The following is a 22690-nucleotide window of genomic DNA, read 5'->3' as shown; positions in this document are numbered from 1 at the left end:
GTCTTAAATTAAAAACTCAGTGGCAGAGCATGCCTAGGTTCAATCCCCCATACCAAAAGTCTTAAAACATGCTATGACCCAATGGACACACTACTTGCCATTAAAAAAAAAAAAAAAGTAAGATCACTTTTAAAAGCCAAATAACCTCCAAGCATTGTGAAAGTTGGAAGGCAATTATATAAATATAAAAGCCAGTCCAACCATGGATGCTCACTCAGCAATGCCACAGGCATGAAGACAGAGTGCAAATTCATGCATGGAGGGAGAGCTGTACTCAAACTCTGAAACCTGGAAAACAACATCAAGTTGACAAACTTATTGAACATCCTTCTCAATTTGTTGGAGTAAAAAAAAAAAAAAAAAAAAAAAAAAAAAATATATATATATATATATACACACATACATACATACATACATACAACTGACCTTTCATCTTATGAAAGGAGCAGTGGTTTTTAAAACACTCAAAAAGTACTCTCCAGTTGCTGTCTCTAATGCACCCACCCAACCTCACCTTCTGCCCACAGTCATGTATTTAAACACACCCCTTGTTGAATATCTACTATGTCCTAGAAACTCCTGTATGTGCTACAGGGACATGCATGAGAAAAACACACTTGAGCGATCTCAGCTCTTCAGCAAGAGCACACGTTTCAGTTCCACGTAACAAGGAAGCCAGGCGCAGTGGGGTACAACCCCAGCTACTCCAGAGACCAAGGCATGAAGATAACAAATTCAAAGTCACATGGACAACTTAGCAAGATTGTTTCAAAAAAAATAAAAGGGGCTGGGGAGGGAGCTCAGTGGTAAAGCACCCTGGGTTAATCCCTAGCACAGCAAAAATAAATAAAAGTAACAAGGACTAGGTAGAATCTGTAAGTGACATGAGAGAAATGCAAACAGCTACCAACAGTAGTCATAAATCTTTGTTACCAGCAAAGATAGTCCAGGTTATCAAATTTATCATGTGTGATGTTCCTGACAGCAAATAAAAACTACAGGATAAGGCGTATTCTAGGCCTGCAAACGAGGACTCGGCAGTAGCGATGGCAACGTAGCGCCATGGCCCTGCCCAGCCCTTTACACCTTCATCTACCCCCAACCCCCTCTGAAAACAGGCACTACCCTTCTCCACATTTTGCAGGTAGGAAACAAATCTGCAGCAGAACTAAACTGCAAACCCCCGCTATCTCCAAGACAACAGAAGCAAACACTGAACCACCCACCTCCCCTCGTACCTATGTCGAGGAAGTGTAAAGGTAGTGCCACCACGGCATAGGTGGCAGGGCGACTCTTGAAACTGTTCTACCAAGTCAGCCAGCAGCTCCCAGCCAGGGGTGATTGTGACCCCGCCCCCCGCCCGCCAAGGACATTTGGCAATTTCTAAAGACAATTTTGATTGTCATACTTCTGTTAGGGGCTAGTGTAATCAAGAGGGCAGAGATCAGGGATGGGGCTAAATAAACGTCCTATGTGCACAGGATGGTTAGTTCCCTGTGATAAAGAACTAACGAGCCCTAAACAGCACCAATGCTGAGAAACTTCCACAAGCCACCACCAACCAGAGCAGAGACTCGTCACTCAACAGAGAATCATGATTCATGTACCTACTTTTAAATTTTAAGTTTCAGTGCATGATTATTATTAAATACTAAACACACTGCCAACCCATGGTTTTGGTGAAACCCTTAAGAATAATGGTCCACTGTCATTTTTGTTTAATTGAAGAGTATGCTGAGATTTCAAGGTAAACCAGTTTAAAAAAAAAAGAAAGAAAGAAAAAAGGAGAAGAAGAAAAATTGCAGTCACTTATCTGTTTGATCAGGGTTTGATACCATCCAACCAAATCAAACTCCAGAAACAAATTAAGTGCTAAGCCTGATAAGCCTGCAAATGTCAGCCATAACCCATTTAGAAATTTCTGTGCTCAGTGAAACAGTCCCACGATTTTCAGGGACTTAATAAAAAGTAAATATTATAAAGTGGAACTTACAAGTTCTACTAAGAAAACACAACCAGCTGACTGCCACTCGGTACTGTGGCCTGTGAGGGGCACGCAGATAGTGGACAGACACTCGTTTTCGCTTTTACTGTTCCAGGTGAGGACTACCAGACACTCCTGGTGTCCCTTACCAGCCCTCTACAAACCACGCCTGCCGGTCCCCACGTGCCTTAATATGGTGGACAATGAACAGATGCATCTCAATACATGCAAATACGAAGGTATAATTAGAGCCTATTTAAGTTTTAAAATGACATGAACGAAAAACAGCAAAACTAGATTGCTCCATCTCATCCAATGCAATGCAACTGCTAGACAAGACACTAACTTCTACTCGAAAGATAGAAATGAGAAGGAGGGGGACTCCTGCCTTCTAGCCTGCCCTGTTCCCACCAAGATGTGGGACCTTTGACAAACCAACCCACCTCCCTGCACCTCACTGTCCTGGCTAGCAAAATGGACTCTTCTCTCTGCTTCACTCCAAGAGGAGTCTGGGCTATAAGCATCCACATCACCTTGTCAAGAAACGCAGAAGCCTGGGCCCCACCCCAGATCTACTGACCCCAAGTCTGAGACGCACCAGACTCCCAGGGTCCCTACAGCTTCAGGGTTCTACCTTGCTGACTGACACTAGATCCCACCTTCACTCACCAGTACAACCTAGACCACCTGAGCATCGTCCACAGCTTGTTCACAAATGTTCTACCTGAACAAGCCATCCTTCAGAACTCAAGGGCCTCTCTTCTCCCCTCAAGAAAGAAAAATAAAGAAACCAACCCAAAAAAGGCCTTGCAACAACTGTCCCATAATGAGACTGTGTGTGAGAGTCCTGAGCGGGGAAGGGGGCAGACTCAGGAGGCTGCAAGCTGGAGCGTCTGGAAAGCTGGTCAACCAGGGATGCTCAGGCCCAACCCCCAGGCAGGAGAGCCAGCTGTGTGGGGCAGCGCCTGGGCCCGAGCACTGCTCGAGGCTTCCCAGGTAACTAACACACAGCCAGAGATGGGAACCACTGTCCTCATCCAGTGGTTCTCCAAGGGCTGTCCCCAGAAAAGCGGCCTCAGCTTTACCCAAAAATCTGCTGAAACTGCAACCACGGGGACCCACCCTAGACCCACGGAACATGAAACAGTGGACAGCAATTTGCATCTTTAAGCTCCAGGGTGCCTCCAGGTTCAAGAGACACTGACCTACAGGGTCCTCCTGAATGGAAATCTCCAGCATAGAACCAGGATTCTGTCTCTGAGCAGCTCCCAGGTGATTTCCATGTAATACAGTCCAGAAAGCTGGGTAGCTGCCACGGCCTCAGGAATCCCCTAGGCCCTCTTCACCACCCCCAGTCCGAGCCAGCGATGGAACCCGGCTCAGGCACACTAGGCAAGTGCTCCAGCACTGAGTCACACCCCAGCCCGGAGCAAGGCTTCAAGCAATCTGTACTTAACAGGAGGCCAGCGGGCAGTCTCCCAATCACACCTCAGTCTGAATACTAACTGACCTTGGGCAAAACATCTCAGGTCTGTTTCTTCATTTACAAATATGGGGATAATGGTAATAACAGTAACTACCCTTTTAGGTTTCCCTCTGTGTCATGAAGAATCAATAAATAATTCACATAAAGCACTTAATATCAGACCGAATGCATCAGGATTCAATAAACATAAGCCGCTATCATTATTAACTGTTGCTCCTGCCTCTGACCCCAAGACCAAACGCTGTCCAAGTTACTCCTTCGTGAACAAATGTCTCTTCTGGAGCTTTGCACAGTATCTAGCTGCTTCACATAAGCAGCGGAGAAAAGGCCTCAGAAAGCTCATCAGTCCACTTTCCCATTCAAAATGAGAAAATGTCATCCCAGCCCAGGTCTTGCTGGCCCTCAATTTTGATTCAGCAACTGAAAATGAACAAGCGGCCGATAAACGATCAATTGATTGATTTCAGAAAACTCTTAAGGAGGCGATGCTCAACCTTGAGCTGGCTGAAAATCAAACTGTGAATCACAAAACGCCGCTCCCGAACTGTGCCCAAGCCTACAAGAGACGGAAGGGGCGGGGCGTTTGAGATACTGGTGGAGTCGGAGAGAAAAGGGGTTTTGCTCACTGATGAACTCCCCGGGGCATGGCACCCGTGTGTACAGTACATATTCTCAATAAGGAAGGCTCTGAAGGGTAGGTCTAACAATCAGGCTCAAAGTCACCCCTGCTGAAGTGAGCAGACCTCAGGGCGGCGCTACCTGGCACCTCCAGGGAGCACCTCACACCTCTCACTTCTTTTTTTCTTTTTTCTGGAGGGGAGTACTAGGAATTGAACCCAGGAGCGCTGAACCACTGAGTCACATCCCCAGACCTTGAGGCTAGCCTTGAACTTGTGATCCTCCTGCCTGAGCCTCCTGAGTTGCTGGAATTACATCAAGTACCACCATGCCCAGCACCCTTCACTTCCTCTTTTAATTTTTTTTTTTGATGGACACCATACCTTTATTTTATTGACTTATTTTTATGCAGTGCTGAGGATCAAACCCAGTGCCTTACATGTGCTAGGCAAGCCCTCTACCACTGAGCTACACCCCCCCGGCCCCACCCTTCACTTCTTTAGGGAAAGTGGGAGTGGAGCCTCAGAGCCAGGGCCTACTGCAGAACTAACGGAAAACGTGGAGGTGACCGCCCCTGGAACTGAACTCATTCCTGGGGGTCCTCCATCCTGCCCAGATCTGCGAATCCTCGTGAACACAGAAAGGCCAGAACTTGTGGTGGGCGAGAAACCCTAAGTAGGGGAGAGCCTTGCACACACGCCACTTCTTTCTTAAAATCTTGGTCAAATCTTCTGGTACTAATCTCTGACCCTATTCATCAGATCAGCAGAGAGAGGAACTCCACAGCATCTCTCAAGTCTTAATGATTTTAAGACGTGGACAAGATGTCCTGCTCAAATCCAGGAATAAGGAACTAACATGGCACAATGACACTGTATCCACCTCTCCCTGGCTCTAAAAGCCACTCAGCCTCGGGAGGAGAGTCCTGGTGGCCCTAGTTGAATCATGGCGGAGGAGTTCTAGGACCAAGAAGGAATCTTACAGGCCTAAGGACAAGAAGGAAAGCAACACCCACTGCAGTCTCCAAAGCTCAGCTGTGTAAACAAATAAAATGGTCCATTTCTTCTGGATCCTCTCCTAGTTGTCTTTGCACACACACAAGCACGCACATGCGCACGCACATGCACAAACCACATCACATCTTAGAAGAAAAACAACCAAGAAAGGTCTACACAGTTTGTTTTTGCTGCTTGAAGTCGTCTCCCCCCTTAAATCACATCTGACTTAGTGTTAAAACATCAACCTTTGGCCAAAATACTCTTAAAACAAAGGCTTAATTGGTTGAAGTAGCTCTTCTGAAAACCGAGGGAAACATCTTCTGTGGCTCTTGACCTTGATTACAACACTTCTCTGGGTTTGAATCATGAGGACAGGGAGAGCTTGGGAAGAGCTCCCTTGGGGGAGCCAACAGGGATGCCTGAACACTTGGCTACAATCACCTGCACGGCCTCCCTGGGAGCTGCTCCATTTTTACATGTCTGCAATTTGGGCCCAGCTCTCGGAACCCCGGCCTTCTCCTCCTCTTCCCAGTTAAGGGTGATAGTGGGAGGAGTTCCTGGGGGCTGGGACCAGAGGCCAAGTTACGTGAAGGGCCAGCACTGAAGCTGGGTCAAACGGGTCTCTGATCACAACTAGATAATTTTATTGCCTCCCCCCACCCCCGCAACATACCACTCGCACCCCTAACCACCACCATGCTCGTACATTTCAAAGACAACTGTCCTGTGCCCAGCCTCTCTTCAAAAGCTAAAACTCAAAGCTAAACACACGTTTACCCCTCCATGTCTCCCAGTCCACTCCTGGGGGATGAACAGAAACATACGTCCCCTGTGTTTCCATTTGGGTGGGGGCAGATGTTTCTAGGACTTTATTCATACTAGCAAAAGACCAGAAGGAAACCAAACACAACAGCACAGAAAGGACTGATGCACTGGGACATGTCTGTACGTGGACCGCTACGTGGAGACGCAAAAGGGCAAGCCATTGCCACCCACAGGGACAGGGGTGTAACTTCCAGGCACAGTGCTGAGTAGACACAGGCACAAGACAGTATGTTCTGAGTGACTCCATTTACATGAAGCCAAAAACCAGGCGAAACTAATCCACCGTCAGAATTTTCACCAGGGGCAGCAGAGAAGGGCGTAAGACAGATGACTGGGAAGAGAAGAAAACAAGGGAGACTTCTGGGGAGTTCTTTACCAGAGGTCAGAAAACCACAGCCGAGGCCAGTCAATGTTTGCTTTTATAAATAAAGTTTTATTGGCACATGGCCATACTTAATCCTTTATGTCTATCTTCAGATGTTTTCAAACAACAATAGCAAAACTGAACAGTTGCAATAGAGACCACATGGTCCAAAAGGCCTAAAATATTTTTATGTGGCCCTCTACAGGAAAGACGTTCCAACTCCAATCTATATATTGATCTGGATGATGATCTCGTGGACATTCACATGTGAAAAGTTCATCCACCTCTCTACAAAGACCTGTGTACTATGCTGTATTTATATTCTCCTTCAATGATACTTCCAGAAAGCCAGGGAGCCGAGTGTAGCTTGGTGGCACAGCACATGCTCAGCATGTACAAGGTCCTGGGTCCAGACCCAAACCCACACAAAGGCGACAGAAATAAATAATGGTTTTCTTTAAAAGCCCTTTTAATTTTCATTCCAGTTACATTTGTTATTTTTGCGGGAGAATGTGCCCATTTATATTGTCCTTGTCTTTTCAAACCTAAGGGGAGCTAGGAGACTGTCAGAAATGGGGGGGATATCCCAACGTGGCAACTGAGATCAGCTCCAAACCGTTTGATTGTGCCAGGTCTACCGAGTCACTCAGAGGCCATTCATACAAACGGTGGACTTGGCCAATCCCAAGATTACAGGCAGGACAGGAGGGAGGGGGGGAAATCTCATGTGATGCACCCTGTCATACTAGGAGGCTATTTTAGGATACAGCTTAGGAGAGCAGCATGCTCAGCTCCAGCCGAAATACAGTATGTATTAAGGTGAGACAGTTCTAAGTTTCCAGGGAAGAAAATTCCTCTGACAATCACGTTGCTCTTAAGCCCTGAACTGGAGAGTGGAGTACAGGAAACGTGTGTACGGCGTGCCCAGGAGGGGCGCCACCCTGGCCTGCTGCCCAGGTGCCCGGTGTACTCTGGGAACAATTTCGGTTTGTCTGAGGTTTCCCCTTTTTTCCCTTTGCTTCTTTTGTTTTGTTTTGGCCATTTATCCTTTGATGATCACACTAAAATTACAGCTAGATGCCATTTGGCTGGGCCTCGTGCTGGTCTAGCAGACACTGAGGGAGAATGAACACTACAAGCGTGGTGCTGGGTCGCTAATAAAACGTCCCTCTGTTTGCCCACATGGGCATCAAGCCTCAGCAAATAGAAGCAGGGGAGAACAATACTACCTGTTCATGGAGGAATAGTGATGGTTTCAGTCCTCCAAACAATGAGCTCTGTAATTTACTCCATCTTCCTCCTGAGAAAGGGCTTCACATGGCCTGCACCGTGCCAGGTGGTTTGGAGAAAGACGAACTGCTCAGCCAAACAAGGGGCACTTCAGCGCCGGGTGTAAAGATTCAACAGCTGGTCTGGTCTCGGCTGGTCTCCCAGTGACATGGCCCCAGCCAGCCTTTCCACACCAAGATAAGGATCACTCTCCTATTCAGCCTCCACAATCCGTACCCCCCGGGGGAACAGGATTTTCCAGCAATCCCAGATGTAGTAGGCCTCAGGCCACCGTGTGTTCACCCAGTCACCAAGAGTTAGGGTCTGGCCTTGTCCTCCAACCAAGCCTGCCTCTAAGCCATTTTCTGGGAGCAAGGCGCACTAGGCCTTAATCAAGAGAGAGAGGAGGGTCCACAGGAAGTGTGCCAGCAAGAGCAACTGTACCATCGCCTTCACGCCAGTCTTGAAAGTATCTGCGGGTGGAGGGGTAAAATCAAGAGTCGCAATTTCCCCCTAAAATACACAAACAGAAGATCAGCAGCACCACCACAGAAGTAATCAAAATATTTTTAAACTAAGTTACTGCAGCCTTGAAATAAGTACAAAAAGACCAGGAATTCACCAAATAAAAATGTCTGCTGACTCATACTTTCCACTGGGGGAAGAATTCCGTGTACCTGGGGCAAATGGCTATTTCAAAGTCTTATCGAGGAAGATGCAGACTTGAAATAGCAAAGCTAGAGAGGCAAGGTGGTGGGCGGTGGGAAAGGCCACACCACACAGGCATGCATGCATGTGTGCACACATACACACGTGCTCTCGCAGGACCTGCAAGAGTTGGCTGCAGGACCGGGAGTAGTGGGACCTTTTGGCTGACCCGCCATACCACATCAACCTAAAGCAGAGGAAAACCCGGACCCAGCCTTCCACACCACACAAACGGCTTCCAAAGCTCCCTTCCAAGGGTTAAAACAGAACCCTAGAGAAGTTTTGGTAGAGCCAGTTATACCATGAGGACATCCACCCTAGCAAGGCCAGGCAGACAGATGAAAATCCTATTAGTCTGCTCTCCCCCCACGACTGCTGTTGGCTTCAGTTCAGCCCCGAGTCTATATTAGTCTGTGATTTGTTTAGCCTTTGGATTTAAGAGAATGGAAGTACTACGTGAGCAGGAAACAGGACACTCATCAGAAGCTGGGATCTGTCGCCTCTCCCTCCCGGCACTTTCAGTGTCATATGTCAACGGGCCCAAGAGAAATCAACATTTCAGGACGATCAGGTCAAAAGTGATATTCTTAGCACCACTTAACATGATTTTGATCCCCCGGAAACAGCTCTCTCTGGCTGTCACACGGCCTCCTCTCCCATCTCCCCACTGAATTCTTCCCGTTCACATTCTGTCACCCTGTTTCACTCCCAATTCTGGATCCCTCCCCTGAGCGAACAGCAATAAAAAAGTTGGGGTCCACGTGCCCACCGTGCCTGCTCAAGACATCTTAATACACACAGGCTTCTCTTTCTTCCTGTATCTTTAAATCATTTTAGCAGCATTTCTTCCATTCTTCTTTCTTCTTTGCTTCCCACCTCCCCCAGTGATTCAATCACCACCACCACTACCACCACCAAGGCCACCGCATCAGCATCATCATCATCATCATCATCATCATCATCATCTAGGTGGGGGAGGGGCAGAGAATAAAACACACAAGAGACCTCCATATTGACAATTCAAGCTTCAGAATCTCTTGCATTTCCTACCTGAATTGCAATCTGGTGCTCAATCGTTTTGTACGCAGAGTAATGTGTGCTGCCGGACTGAAAATGGAGCTGTAGAAAGAAACCAAATCAAAGCGTTCTGCTTATGTCACAAACTACAAGGAAACATCTTAAGCAGTTTATGAATAGCAGACAAACCTTCCTAGATTGAACTGAAGCCTTGGCATTCAATCAAGACCTGTGTACTTTTATTTGTTGCTATGGATAAGATGATCATACTCATCTAAGGTAAAGTTAAAAAAAAAAAAAAAAAAGTGCCTATTCAATAAGCAAAAAGGGGAGGAGGGGGCAGGAGTGAGAATCAATGACATGAAAAGGAAAGACTGGTGCCCATTAAGACATAAAGGAAGCCAGTGTGCTGAGCGGGAGGCTGCAGAGAAATTAACTGTGTGCTGCAAAAGTCGTCGGAATTGCGACACAGAGGCGAGAACACAGACAGGAGAGACAGGATCAGAAGCCACAGGACTGCAGCAGGTGGGAGCCCCCTTCCCTCCTTCCAATAACTGGGCCCTGGCTCTCCAGCACAATTCTATTTCTGGGGAAACCAACGTGTCCGGCAGAATCAGGGGCCACCCAATGCCTTGCGCATTCCTTCACAGTGACTAGGCGGGTCCAGGCCATCCCTGCTGCCTCTACTCCAGGAATCACACTCCCCCAGAGAGGGAGCCAAGCCTGCCCTAGAGCCACCGGCAATCTAAGGACCACCTACTGGTAAGCACTGGCTCATTCCAGACTCTCCAAGGCACAAGGCTCAAGTCCAGCCCCAGCCTCTCCAGCCCTACAGACCACCATCACAGAAGGGGGTTATCCCAAACAGGAATACCAAGATTCCTCACCCAATTCCCAAGTTCCCAAATAATACTTGTTTATCTCAGGATCCAACCAATTGGGAAAACAAACACCATCTGCTGATTTATTTTATAAATAACACAGTAATCACTAAAAAAAAAAAAAAAAAAAAAAAAAAAAAAAATCAACAGTTATCTGAAAATGCACTTTAATTTGCCATAAACAAACAAACAATGAGGAATCAGATGACCCACCACCCTCACTGCGAAAGGCAAATCCATTCCATCTCCAAAGAAACCTGTATTAATCACAGACCAGTGCTATCAGAACCACGCTAGGACAAAAAACAATTTGGTGTGTTTCAGACCCAATTAATTTGTCATCTTGCTCCCTGAGAAGGGGGTGGGAAAGAGAGAGAGTCCAGTTTGTTTCTCAAAAAAAGAAAAATTCACCTAGGAACTTTTGAACCACCTCAAAAATATACACAACATAGTAGTAATCAAACAAAAAATAGTCTAAGTCCATACTGGCTCATGTGATAAGGATGGTAAGTATTCACTGTAGGAGAGAGTAGACTCTGAGAAAACTTTATCTGCTTCAAATAAACAAACAAAAACACTACATACATAGTGTGTGTGTGTGTGTGTATATATACCATTGCAGTTTAATCATATTTTAAAAGGCACCGTAAAGAAAAATAAAAGGGGAAAAAATCCCTATACCTGTCAAAACAGAGCAAGAAAACCCACTCCCCAAAACAACTAAAGGTGAACAATGAGCAAAGACAAGCCCCGCAGGCACGCAGCCCCACACCCAGCCAAAGCCACTGCTAGAAGAGAAAGATGGAGCTGCACCCTTTGTCTCCCTGCCCTTTTTTGTAAAAGCTGCCACTCAGTAAGCAGAGATTGCACTAATTACTGTGACAATTCTGCACCATGTTAAAACAACTTTTGTGCCTGGGACAGGTCTCTCTGCGAGTTTGGAATTCTTGGCCGGAGAGCTGAGCTGTCTGAGGAGGTGCTCCTTCCCAACCAGGGCGGGCAACACTAACAACCTGTCCCTCTTCAGTCCGTTTCATTCTCCTCCTTTCCAACTGCCTGATTCAGAGCTTAATAGAAACTTGTCCAAGCTTTTCTTCCCACAAAGCCTGCGGAGCCCTAGGCAATCTGTACTCAGGGTAACCACAGGAATCTTATATTGTCAATTAAAATTGAATGGACACCTGATAACTAAGGGTATGTCGTGGAAAATAATTTCATATAGTCACAGTCCTATGAATAAATTAATGAAACTGTGGCTAAGCCAAATTCAATTTTCACTTGTCCAGTTCTGTTCTTAATCCTTGCGCTCATCACCATCCAAGTAACTCCAACAATCCTGCGGAGAATGCAGCAATTAAGGGAGTAAAAATGCAGCTCCAAGTTTCTTAAGGTCCAGCAGGGAACACACAGGTCAAAGCTAATTCCCACTTCAACTACACACAAGCAGAACCTCAACCCACCCAAGCAATGCAACTTGCCTCGGGTGTCTAGCAAGAGAGAAAGTCTCAGACCAGCTCACTCTGGGTCTAAGTCAGATCTTCAACTCCCGCCAGGATCACTGTGCTGCAGAGATTTCCACGCTACACCAGCTGCAGCCACAGCAAACAGGGCTGTTTTCTCCTGTTTTCTCCTTCTCCTCTGGGTTCCCACCCTCTTTCCCCAAAGACACTTTTGTGCAATGTAGGCTTGAGCTGTTTTTGCCTTCCCTGTGAAACAAAATGATGTTACAGACCAGTTTGTCAAGATAGAATACAAATGATGTTAAGTATAAAAGATAAAGACCCAGTAAAAACCTGGCACTTTAAACTGGCCTGATCCTTTCTACCTCTCTAGAAGCCATCATTAAGGAGAAAACAAGAGCTGATCTTGGAAGAGGAGCAGAGATGGAGAGATCCAGAACAAGACGGCTGGGTGTATGAGTTTCCAGATGCCTCGCCTCCTGGGACCCACCTGTGCAGGTCACCTGGCAGGCTCCAGTCATCTGCTGCTCTCCAGCAACTGTGGCTGCTCTAACCTGGGCATGCCCCATACCCTCACCATGTGCCTCCCTGAAGTGCCCAAGTCACCAAGGAGAAGTCCAGGGCCCTCTTCCTTTCAGCCCTGCACTCCCCTGGGGCTCTCCCTTCCTCGGCCCTGGTTTTCAGTGGCCAAGCCCCTCCTCCCCATCCTACACGCCCAGCAGCCTGTCCACAGGAAGAACCATGAAGAGTTGGCAACATCTCACAATTAATGGCCTCTCTTATTATTACCATATCTTGATTCCTCTCATTTTATTTCTAATCACTACCACTGCCTCTTGATTTGATGTTTCAGGTACAGAACTATCCAGAAACCGGGGGAAGAGGAGGCAGCTTCTTCGACCACAGGGCTCTCATGCTCCAAGGTACCACAAGAAAAACCGAAATCCTACGCTAGTTTTTCCAGCTCCGAGTTAACTTCCGGGGGAAACGAAGATCACTTTCTGATGCCTATTCATTCCACCAACTGGTGTGAGGAGGAACATTTGCTTTATTTTGGTTTTAAGAATCACCTGGCTTTCCCCTCCATATATGAAAAATTAATAGATCCATTTCCCATGAGGATTGGGTTGCCTTGGCGTTTTTTCATCTACTTTCCTCTTCCACCCTTTATGAGCCACTGGAAGTCTAATTTCCATAGCATTAGCTTCAAGGAAAAAATACTTTTATTAGTGTGTCTGAGACACCAGGACATTTTGAGGGAGCTGAGCAGCAAAACCACACCACTGTGTGCACAGCCCCTTAGTCCTGTGCTGAGAGACTTTTTCATTGAATGGGAAGTAAACTTTTGACCAGGACTTTGGATGACTATCTGTGCCAAGGGAGACTAACTTCAAGAGGGGAGAATGCAAAACCAGGATTTCTCGTGGGTCCTTAGGTTTAAACATTCCTGCAAAGATCTAGACACAGGAACACAGGCAGCATCCTCACACAACAATGGCACCTCCTTCTCGCCCCCTGGTATTCTCCCTTCAGAAATTCCGCTTCAACAAAAACGCATGCCCTCACACACAAGAACAATCTCTCCTACTGTCTCGGTGTTCCATCAAATGTCTATTTACCCTCATTAATTTTTTTTCTTTTCCTCAACCTGAAACCATCAGCTATGAGTCAGAGAATGATCATTAACTTTTACAGCTTCCATACATATCCACCTACTCACATTTGGGGAAAGAAGTATTGACTTGCAACACTGCCTGAGACCAAAATCCTCTAAGAAGCAAAAAAAAGGGGGAAAAAAAAAAAAAAAATCACTTCAAGAAAAGTTTTACCTACAGGTCTACAGGGGATGTTACATTCATTGTTTTTCCAGTTTGTGCTGCGATCCTTGGCCAAAAAAAATAAAATAAAAAGGAAGAAAAAGAAGAGCTGAGGTTGAACCAAGCAAGGGCGGTAGGCATCTCTCGGTTAGTTTTTGAGAAAAAAAAACGATGATCTTTCTTTAAACATCAAAACATAATTAAAAGTTTTAAACTGGGGGAAAAAAAGTGACGAGTTTCCTGCTCTTGTATAAAACACATTTCTAGCATATAAAAACACGTGGGCTGAAGTGCTGAGACATGTTCTTAACACAGCATTTTTCATTAAAAGTTGCTACACTAACACTCTTAAAATGATGCCCCATCATTACTCCACTTAGCAGTCACAGGCCTGCAACTCATAACGAATTAATTTGCATTAATGTGGGTTTCATGTGTCCTTCCCTGGGCATGCCATTGTGATTCAGGCTCAGTAAAACTGACATGACAATAACACAGTGCCTTTCATTTCACTTTCCAAAACAAACCAACCCACCCAAAGACCTACACAACTCCTCTCGATTTTTTAAAGCATTTTACTAATATATTTAGTACATCATAATTGGCCCAGCACGCAGGAATCTAGTTATCTTCTCAGTAAATATTTATAGCATCACTCTTTCCCATTCATTCCGCATTTTCTTAGAGAATCTCACTGTAGCCTACATCTGCAATTCATTGACTTTACAATTTACCACATGTTGGGATGGGAGAGGTCTTAGCTCCATTTGAATCACTACACAAATATGCAAGTGATTTATCGGTTTCAAACTGAAGACTGCAAGAAAAGGGACTCCACTTTTCCTGAACATTACTTCTTCTGGCAGACCATGAACAATTACAGTTCGTACTAATTAAGCTCTGTAAATGTGCTGTGCCCTGCTAATGCCTACCAGGCCTCAAATTTATTTTCATGATGCCAAACTTTAGCGAGCAACGTTTAACTCCTTCGGAGCTGATGCCAGGCACAGCCGCCCCTTCCCTGCCCTGCAGTCGGCACTGTCTGGGGCCACTTCATGACAAAAATAACAAAATATAATGGGCTGAATTACCGACCCGAAATCAGATGTGCCTAAGGAAGAAAAACCTACCATGGGAAAACCAAGAACACCGTGGCTGATAACCCGTTCAAAGATCCCACAGCCCCATCTTTGTAATGAGCTGTTAAGGGATTCACATGTATCCCTGAGGGCTAGTAAGTTTCTGCATTCCATTGATTAGAAAATAAAACCTTTCAGCCTGGGTCTTTAAGTTTAGGTTGGATGGAGGGAAGGATCCGGCCAGAAATGACAAGGCCAGCAGCTCCCCTCGCCTGCTCAAGACACTCTCACGCACATACATACACACACACACACACACACACACACACACAGATGTGTGCCCCCAATTCCCAGGACCCTCCACTGTGATGGTCTGTAACACACACACCAAAACAGCCCGGTTTTAAACCGAAGTTAAAATCGGCAGGACAATCAGCCTTCTCTCTCACAGCCAGGTCTCACAGATAATGCCCCAGCTGGACCCCCCACCTCCAGATGCTTACAGGCAACTGATAGGAAACATATTTATTGCCAGGGAGAACCCTTCGGTGGTGAGGGGATTGGACCAATCTCTGCTAAGCAAAGCAATAGTTTTTAACAGGGCCTCCCAAGATCCTCCAGTCCCTAAGAAAACTTTCAGCCCCCCCACTTCGAACAAGCTGTTCCCCCAAGTCCAAGTCTTTGCCCTACTTCCTAGTCCTTTTCTAGAAAAATCAAGTCCAGTCACCTCAGGTTACTGTTTCGTGCCTCCTCCCCCGGATACCAGCACACTCCCCCACCCCCATGAGTGGCCCTCCTATGCCCAGTATAAACCTAGATTTTTTTTGGTTTTGATCTATTAGATTCTTTTAATCAACTCTCCTCACCCAACTCACTTTGCTGAAGCCTTTGCATTCACTAGCGCGCTCTGCAATGTGTGTATTTTCCCTTCCAGCTCGGTGGAACATCATACAAATTAAAATGCAGTCTCCCATATCAGGTTTCCTTAAGTATTCTGGGAAATATGTACAATATAGGCAGAGAAGCCTCAAAAAAGTGGGGGAGAGGGGATTAAGAAAGAAAAGAAAGGAAAAAGAGGGGGGGAAAAAAGAGGGGAAAAGAAAGGGGGTTGGAAATGCGAACACCCAGAGAACTTTGCTTTTGAAAAAGGCATTTGTACAGAGCCCCCCAGTGAATTTCCATCCCTCAAAGTCCTCTTTACAAACGTGTATAACAATAGCCCAGAGGGAAAGTACAGGTCAGCTGGGGGGGTCCTGGGTCGGGAAACTCAGATTGCAGAAGTGGGGGTCGGCAGGGGAAGGGCAGCCTTTGGGACGCCCCCCCATCTCGTTGCTTATAATTAGTGAGAGAAATTTGAGCTACTGCCAATGTCTGCGGACCTTGAATATTATAAGGCCAACGTGGCGTCAAATATCTTAACATTCATAAGTGTTATGGGCTGTAAATAAAGCCTGTGGATTTATGACCCAGTGCGCTTGCCAGCAAAGGACTGGGGCACATTTCTTTCAGCAGACCTGTCGAGGTGCGAGTTTGCCTTTGGTTGTAAAATTAACCATTTCCTTCACAAATGTGCTCAATTATAAGTCCGACTTGAAGATTTATTCACACGATTTCCAATATATACTCCCAGAAGAAACTCAGACACCCACGTCTCCCACCCACCCTTCCAAATGCAAAGCCCCAGGGGGGATTTGGTTCACCCCTCCCTTTCAAAATGTTGAAATGTGTCACCTCCGAAGAGATATAAATGTGGTCAAAGATACTATCTAGCTCTATTCACCCAGACTAAAAAGCCTACTTCCTCGGAAAGGGCTTATTTATTTAGCAACTCCACGATTTAAAAAAAAAAAAAAAAACCTGTAAATTGCTCCCTGCTGAAGTCTCCTCCTCTCCCTCAATATAATGTCATCTACTTCCTGTGTAGGAGAGAGCATTTGCTAAATCCAGGTTGTCCCATACTTAACTGCCAATAAACCAACTTCCACATAACTTCCAGACAGCTGGGGAAAAGGTCCTCGGAGTTTTAGTCATGGTCCAGAAACACGCGTCCACACAAAAATTTGCAGCTGTCCTTTCTCTACAGTGCATTTTTAATGTGATTCGGGGGCCCCTGTTGTGAAACATCTGACAAAATGCAAAATCCTCTTAGATACCTTCCAGTTTACCCACTGCCAGTGTGTAACAGAACTTGCACCAGGATTTCTCAACCGAGAAATCTAGGCACTTTTTACACCAACCCCGGGCACCCCGCGGGATGTTAGGAGGCATTCAAATCCTGGAAAGACTTGGACTGTAATCTTTAAAAGCGCAGCCTCTGGTGCAACTATTAAAATGCTAGCTTTCTAAAGCAAATATTTTTTTAATGGCGGGCAGAACTGCAGCCCTCCTGCACTGCTAACACAACAGCATTCTTGATCTGTAAGCTCCCGGAAACCTTCCTGTAACTTTTTCACAGCTTGCTAAGAAACAGCTGACCGACTTCCAGCAGGGACTCTAAATGAAATCCCTATCAGTAAAATTAAAATCAAGGTGAAAAACTCCTAGCAAGAACCGGGATTGTTTTCCTCAAAATCTCTTCATCAGAGATAGGGGCACCAGCCAAAGCTACTGCCCCTAAGCACTGGGTCAAGTTTCCCAACACTTCTCCCAGATAAGCAGGTCAGGATCCCAACTGCCTCAGAGTTTGTTGCTGGGGTTTCAGAAAGCCTTACTATCCACAAACTGCACGGCGCTGGCATATTAAATTTATAATCATTCAAATATGACTTATGGGGTGAATGTTGAGCCCATAATCCATACTGCAGACATTAAACCCCAACCTATAAAGATTAGCACAGAATTAATACTACTGCATTGAGATTGAAATCTAAATATGTTCGCCATAAATATTTCTGAAGGAGATGAAAAACAATTAGCATAAATACCAAAGAAGGGCAAGAACACCTGTTCTTTTTCAGGGCGATAAGCATTTTATTGTTCTCTATTTAAAATGTAATGACCTGTGTAATTACAGTAATATTACATTGTTATGTAGGGGCTTGGAATGTCACACTTTGAAAAGTGTTGTCAAAACAATCAGGGGTGAAGGTGGGGGGCGGGAAGACAACGGGGAAGGACCAACATTAACCCTTCACAGTCCTGGGTCTAAATCTTTTGTATCAGAAAGGATTATGTTGTTTGAGCGAGGAGAAAACATCCATTTTTCACAAGCCAGAAAAAGAAGTTGCCTGGCTAAATAAAACCCCAATGAATAGGCCCCTCTTGGTTTCCTTTAAATGCTGAATCCCAAGTTCAAAAATGAATTCAAGATAAATAAAGCAGCAGATTATTTATCTGTTCAACCTAGTAGCAAATAGCTCAGCTGAAAAGCAAATAACTTTGGATAAAAGAAGATGCAAGAGTTCTAATAATCAAATCCTTAAAAAGAAATCTCAAACCTAACCAGAATTTCCATCATTATAGCTCTATTTCTTGTTGGCCAGGAGGGAAAAAGAAATGTAAAACTACTCTTTCCTACCAACTCCACTGTGGTAACAGCATTCTTATCTGTAGTATACAAATGTCATCCACAGTTCTAATATTTGCAGTTCTAACCCTTCCCGGCTCCTTGACTAGACCTCTGCTTAATGCATTTCTGTATCTGAATCTGTCTTTTTAAAAGCTATTCCTATTACTGTATCAAAGACTAAATTAATGTTATGCGGAAATCTTTGTCCTTTTAAAATAAAATTATTACTATCAAGCTTTATGGCGTCTTCAGCAATTAAAGCATTATTCTTGAGATAATGTATTATTCATCATAAGCCGATTTAATGGTACTCCTAATTCTTTACATTCTTAAACAGAAAAGCAGAAATCAAGAGTTCCAGAGAGTGTGCTTTTTAAAGGATGCAGTTGCTTTACAGGTATGCTCCTAACTAACAGAAAATGTAGTTTAAAAAATAAAAAAAAACCACCACCAGAGGAGGAAGGGAAAGAGGATCAAACATACCGATAATTTGTCTTTACACCTTGCCCTCAAAAACAGACCCTAGGTAAAGCACCGAGAATTTCAGATGAGCATAGAATGACCACTCTCTTGCCTATGGATTCCTCCCGCAGCTGTATCAAATCTGGAATTGCAAGCTGGCCCTCTGATCGAAGACGTCAAGAGTGACACACAACAGCCTCAAGTCCTCATTTCCACCGCTCGGCTTACCAGCCTAAATAAATAACTTTAATTTTGGAGCACATAATCTAACCCAGGTAACAGAGGAAGGAGGAAGAGGCAGTGTACACAAAGATGTCTGCTGGTGTTTGACATGCAAATACTAAAACTGCCTACTGAGTTCAGAAATGTCCTCTCAGACTCGATCTGATGTCACAGCACAAGGCCACCCGCTATGTCCACAATTAAAATAACTAGATGTGTCTATTCCTATAATGCCTACAAAGGGGACCGAGGTTTGGGAGCCTTCCTTTTCTCACCGGGAAATAATTTATTTGCCTTTAACAATTTCCCCATTTCCTAATTATAGCACCACATCACTCTTCAAGTTTTAGGCGATGGTATAGCAAGACTGCCAGCGGTCACAGACGTGGACTTTGAAAGGAGCCAAGAACGCCAACAAGCCCACCATCAAGGCTCAATATTCAGATGGTCTTTCCGATGGCTAAGTGGATTTTAGAATAATACCAAGGCAGTTTCCATCCGAGGGAGGAGGGGAGGAGAAGAAGAAATTCCCAGGATTACTTTGGAATGTTGCTTGGTCCAGTTTGTTAGTACAGGATACTCGGATTCTGAGCAGAATAGTTCCTTTTAAGATGCCACAAGCTCCCAAGAAAAATACCAAATAACCTGACTGTGCTTCCCCTACATTTGCAAGCCAGAGCCTGGCCCAGCAGCCTGAAAGAGCGGGCCCTACAGGAGGAGGTCGGGTTGAACCTCGCTCCCAGCTTCCAAAGCATGCAGAAGCCTGGGCAGAAGGGAGGGGGGGGATAATTATTTCTTTCCTAGCCATAAAAAAATGACCGGTCTAGCATGCCCTTGCCATTCTGCCAGGGCCAAAAAAAAAAAAAAAAAAAAAAAACAAGCCAAACCTGATAGTTAATATTTTAATGCTTAAAAACACTTGTAGATCTGATCAACTCCAGCCCGGCAAACCCTGGGCCACGAGTACCAAATCCACTACTGCTGAACAGTGGGTGCATTATTTCAAATTGCCATCTCCAGTTACCGAAAAAGAAAAAAAAAAAAAAAAAAAAGTTCTGTGTGTAAATAAAGGGTGGAGAACCAAACCAGAAAAGGTGCAAAATGACAACTGCGGAAAACCGGGCATAAAGGCATCTTGCGTGTCCCGAGATTCCTAATCCAGGCTTTTTAATAGAGTGAGATGGGGGAGGGGGCTCAGGACGAGGGCAGGGGGACAGAGGCCCCGTGGGGGGAGGGGATGAGCCTTTCGAACAAATGTCAGCGGTGAGTGCCGGACGCACGCTGCAGGAAGCGCCCCAGGAGCCTGGCACCCCGCGCTGCTCTGGGGCCCCCAAAGTTGGATGGCCGGCCATCAGCGGCCCACTGCCTGGAAGGATAGACACCCCTGGCCTCTCACCCCGCTGCGCCCCTAGAGCCGCGCACACAGGTCTCTGGCCCTTCCAGGCCCACTGAGGGCCTTTTCAGAAACTGTCGAGAGCAGACCACACTCCACAACTCAAGGCACCAGATTTCCCTAGAAACACATCAAGTCCACCCAGGAGGCCATCTCGGCTGCACACAAACCAAGAACCCTGCCCACAAGGGCCTTCCCACCCCGCACTGCCCCGTCACCCCGCGCGGCCCGGGAGAGTCGCAGCCAGTGCGCCCTTCGGCCGAGCCCGCCTCGGCACCCAGAGCGCTCCGGCCCTGCGGGGTTGCCAAAGAAAAGGATGCCCGGAGCCCCCAGGTTTGTAGGGGGGGGGGGACCCGCCTAGTGTGACCTTCCAGGGAAAGAGGGAAGGTGGGCCGAAAGCCAGTGATCTCCACTAGAAAGCTAAATAAATAAGCGCCCGAAAGAGAAAGCCGAGGCGCCTCTCCAGGGCCCCGGGCGCTGCGCGCTCGCTACTTCTCAAGTGCAACGCCTGGAGGAAAATGCACTCGCTGCCCCGCGCTTCGGGCACAGTCCGGTCACGCCGGGCCCAGCAGCAGCAGCCAAAGGGTTAACCGGGGAAAGCCCAAGACGCCACAGAAGAGGGAAGAGAGAGAGAGGGAGAGGAGAGAGAGAGAGAAAAGAAAGAGCCACACAGTCATCTTCCCAGGGCGAAGAAACAAACAACACCACCAAAGGGGGAGGGGGAATCAGAGCGCACAAAAAAGTTCTTCTGATTTTTCTCCCCAGCCAAGCCCTGCTCGGAAAGAAAGGGCTCCCCAACATCGCGAGGCAGCAAACTGAAAGCAAGAACATGGCGAAGTGCAAACAAATCCAGTCCACAAAAGGCAGAAAAGTTTGGAGAGTTTCGGGCTGCCTGGGCCACGAGCGGGGGAGGGGAGGGGCGGGAGGGGGAGGGGAGGAGGGGGCAGGGCAGGGCCGCATGCGGGGCGGGGAGGGCGGGGGCCGGGCGCGGAGGCACTTACGGTTCGGGCGGTGGGCGAGAGCGATCCGTTGGGGAGGTAGGGGCTCGTCAGGTCGGGGATCATGATGAAGGGGTAGCCGGGATACGGTGGCCCCTTAAAGAGCCCTCCATCTTGCCTCTTGGCGGCTAACATGGCGGGGCGGCGAGGGGACGGCGGCGGCCGCGCGGAGCGGGAGAGAGCGAGGAGAAACTTTTTAGAAAGTGCCCCCAGGGGCCGGGCGCCCCGGCAGGGCCGGCGCGGGGCCCGACCGAGCGGGGCGCGGGGCCCGGCGCGCGGGGCGGCCGGCCCGGGGGCGGCTGCGGGCGGCTGCGGGGCGCGCGGGGCGTACTCACCTTCTTCCAAACTTTCCCGGGATTTATCTCGGAAACTTTCGGAGCGAGGCGGAGGCCGTCTTTCCGCCTTCCCGGAGGGGTGGAGGTGGGGAGGGCGAGGGGCAAACGCCACGCAGAGGGGGGAAGGGGGAAGAATCGGCGGGTGGGGGGGCAGAAAAACAGGGTTACAAGTTTTTGCAATGGTGGCACCGCACGCACACGCCGCCCGCCCGGCCCGCGGCGCCCCGCCGCCGCCCCCAGCCCCGCGTTCTCCCTCCAGCCACCTTAGCCCAGCCCGGCAACGGGCGAGAAAACCCCACCAGCCCGAGGGGCTTTTCCTACCTCGGAATCGGAGGAGCTGTTTTGATTCGTTTCTGATTCATTGACTAGAGACGATTTGACATCAGCTAAATCCCTCTCTGCCGACGAGTTTTCCGAGCTCTTCTCCTCCTGTTCGCCCTCGTCTTTGAAGGAAATCAGTTCGTCGTTGGCGCCTAGGTCATCTCCTCCACCGCCGTTCAGCTGCGGCATTTTTTTTCACCCACCAGCAGCAATTTTGGAAGAAAAATGAAGGAGGAAGAAAATCCAAAAAAAAAAAAAAAAAAAACCCAAAAAGTTTTGCCCCCCCCCCAAAAAAAATTGCAAGAAAAAGACGAGTCCAAGGTGAACTTTTTTTTTCTGCTTTGGGGTCTTTCTCTCCTGGGGAGGGGAAAAGAGGGAGGAGGGGAGGGGAAGGGGGGGAGATCTTCTGCACGCGTGAGTTTGGGTTTCTTTTTTCTCTCGTTCCCAAGGATCCGATCAATGTGCAAAAAAATAATAAATAAAAAAGGGGGGTAAAAAAAAAAAAACACCAACAACAACAAGAAGTCAGATATAAAGAGCAAAGGGGGGGGAAGCCGAAGATACAGGAGGAGCTCGTGCCGCTCGGATTTGAGTGAGTTGAAGTTAGACTGAGAGCTTTTCAGTTCAAAGGCGGCGCTGATTGACAGATAGAAAAAGGGGGATCGAAATCCGGAGGAACGGAGTAGTCTGGGAGCGGAGATTATTGACAGGGCGAGAGGAACACACTCGCCTTAATGAGATGCCGGGGGGCGGGGCCGTCCCGGTGACGTGTGCATAAATAAACAGCCGGGGTGGGCGGGGCGGGGGCGGCCAACAATGATCCTTTCGGGCGCCGGGAGAGGGAGGAGGGAGAGGAGCGGGAGGAGAGGGGCGGGGGCGGGGGCGGCGCGGGAGGCGCGCAAGGGGGGAGCGGCCTGCGCGCAGTGCGCGAGCCCGGGAGTCTGG

The 22690-nt window shown here is 47.3% G+C and overlaps 1 protein-coding gene and 1 long non-coding RNA gene across 36 annotated transcripts in view; one reads left to right on the top strand and one right to left on the bottom strand.

The window, feature by feature from the left end:
- Tcf7l2 (transcription factor 7 like 2) overlaps positions 1–22439 on the bottom strand; it is a 181253-nt gene extending 158814 nt beyond the window's left edge. For 21 of the 35 annotated variants that reach the window (XM_047552754.1, XM_047552760.1, XM_047552759.1 and 18 more), the window contains exons 1-4: positions 21746–22439; positions 21425–21491; positions 21093–21217; positions 9303–9371 (exon numbers count right to left, since the gene is read on the bottom strand). In XM_047552754.1, the coding sequence (XP_047408710.1) occupies positions 9303–9371; positions 21093–21217; positions 21425–21491; positions 21746–21934 (450 nt within the window). In that variant the 5' untranslated portion in view covers positions 21935–22439. The remainder of the gene's footprint in view (positions 1–9302; positions 9372–21092; positions 21218–21424; positions 21492–21745) is intronic. The other 14 variants (XM_047552761.1, XM_047552770.1, XM_047552773.1 and 11 more) reach the window with 1 other exon arrangement.
- LOC124984750 (uncharacterized) lies at positions 20298–21987 on the top strand. The gene is made up of 3 exons (XR_007108748.1): positions 20298–20424; positions 20857–20962; positions 21794–21987. It is a non-coding gene; the product is annotated as an uncharacterized LOC124984750 (long non-coding RNA).
- Positions 22440–22690: the final 251 nt, after the last annotated feature.

Source organism: Sciurus carolinensis, chromosome 5, assembly GCF_902686445.1.
Source record: "Sciurus carolinensis chromosome 5, mSciCar1.2, whole genome shotgun sequence".
Taxonomy (NCBI): Eukaryota; Metazoa; Chordata; class Mammalia; order Rodentia; family Sciuridae; genus Sciurus; species Sciurus carolinensis.
The sequence above is the reverse complement of the archived record's forward strand: the minus strand, read 5'-3'. Positions and strand labels throughout refer to the sequence as shown.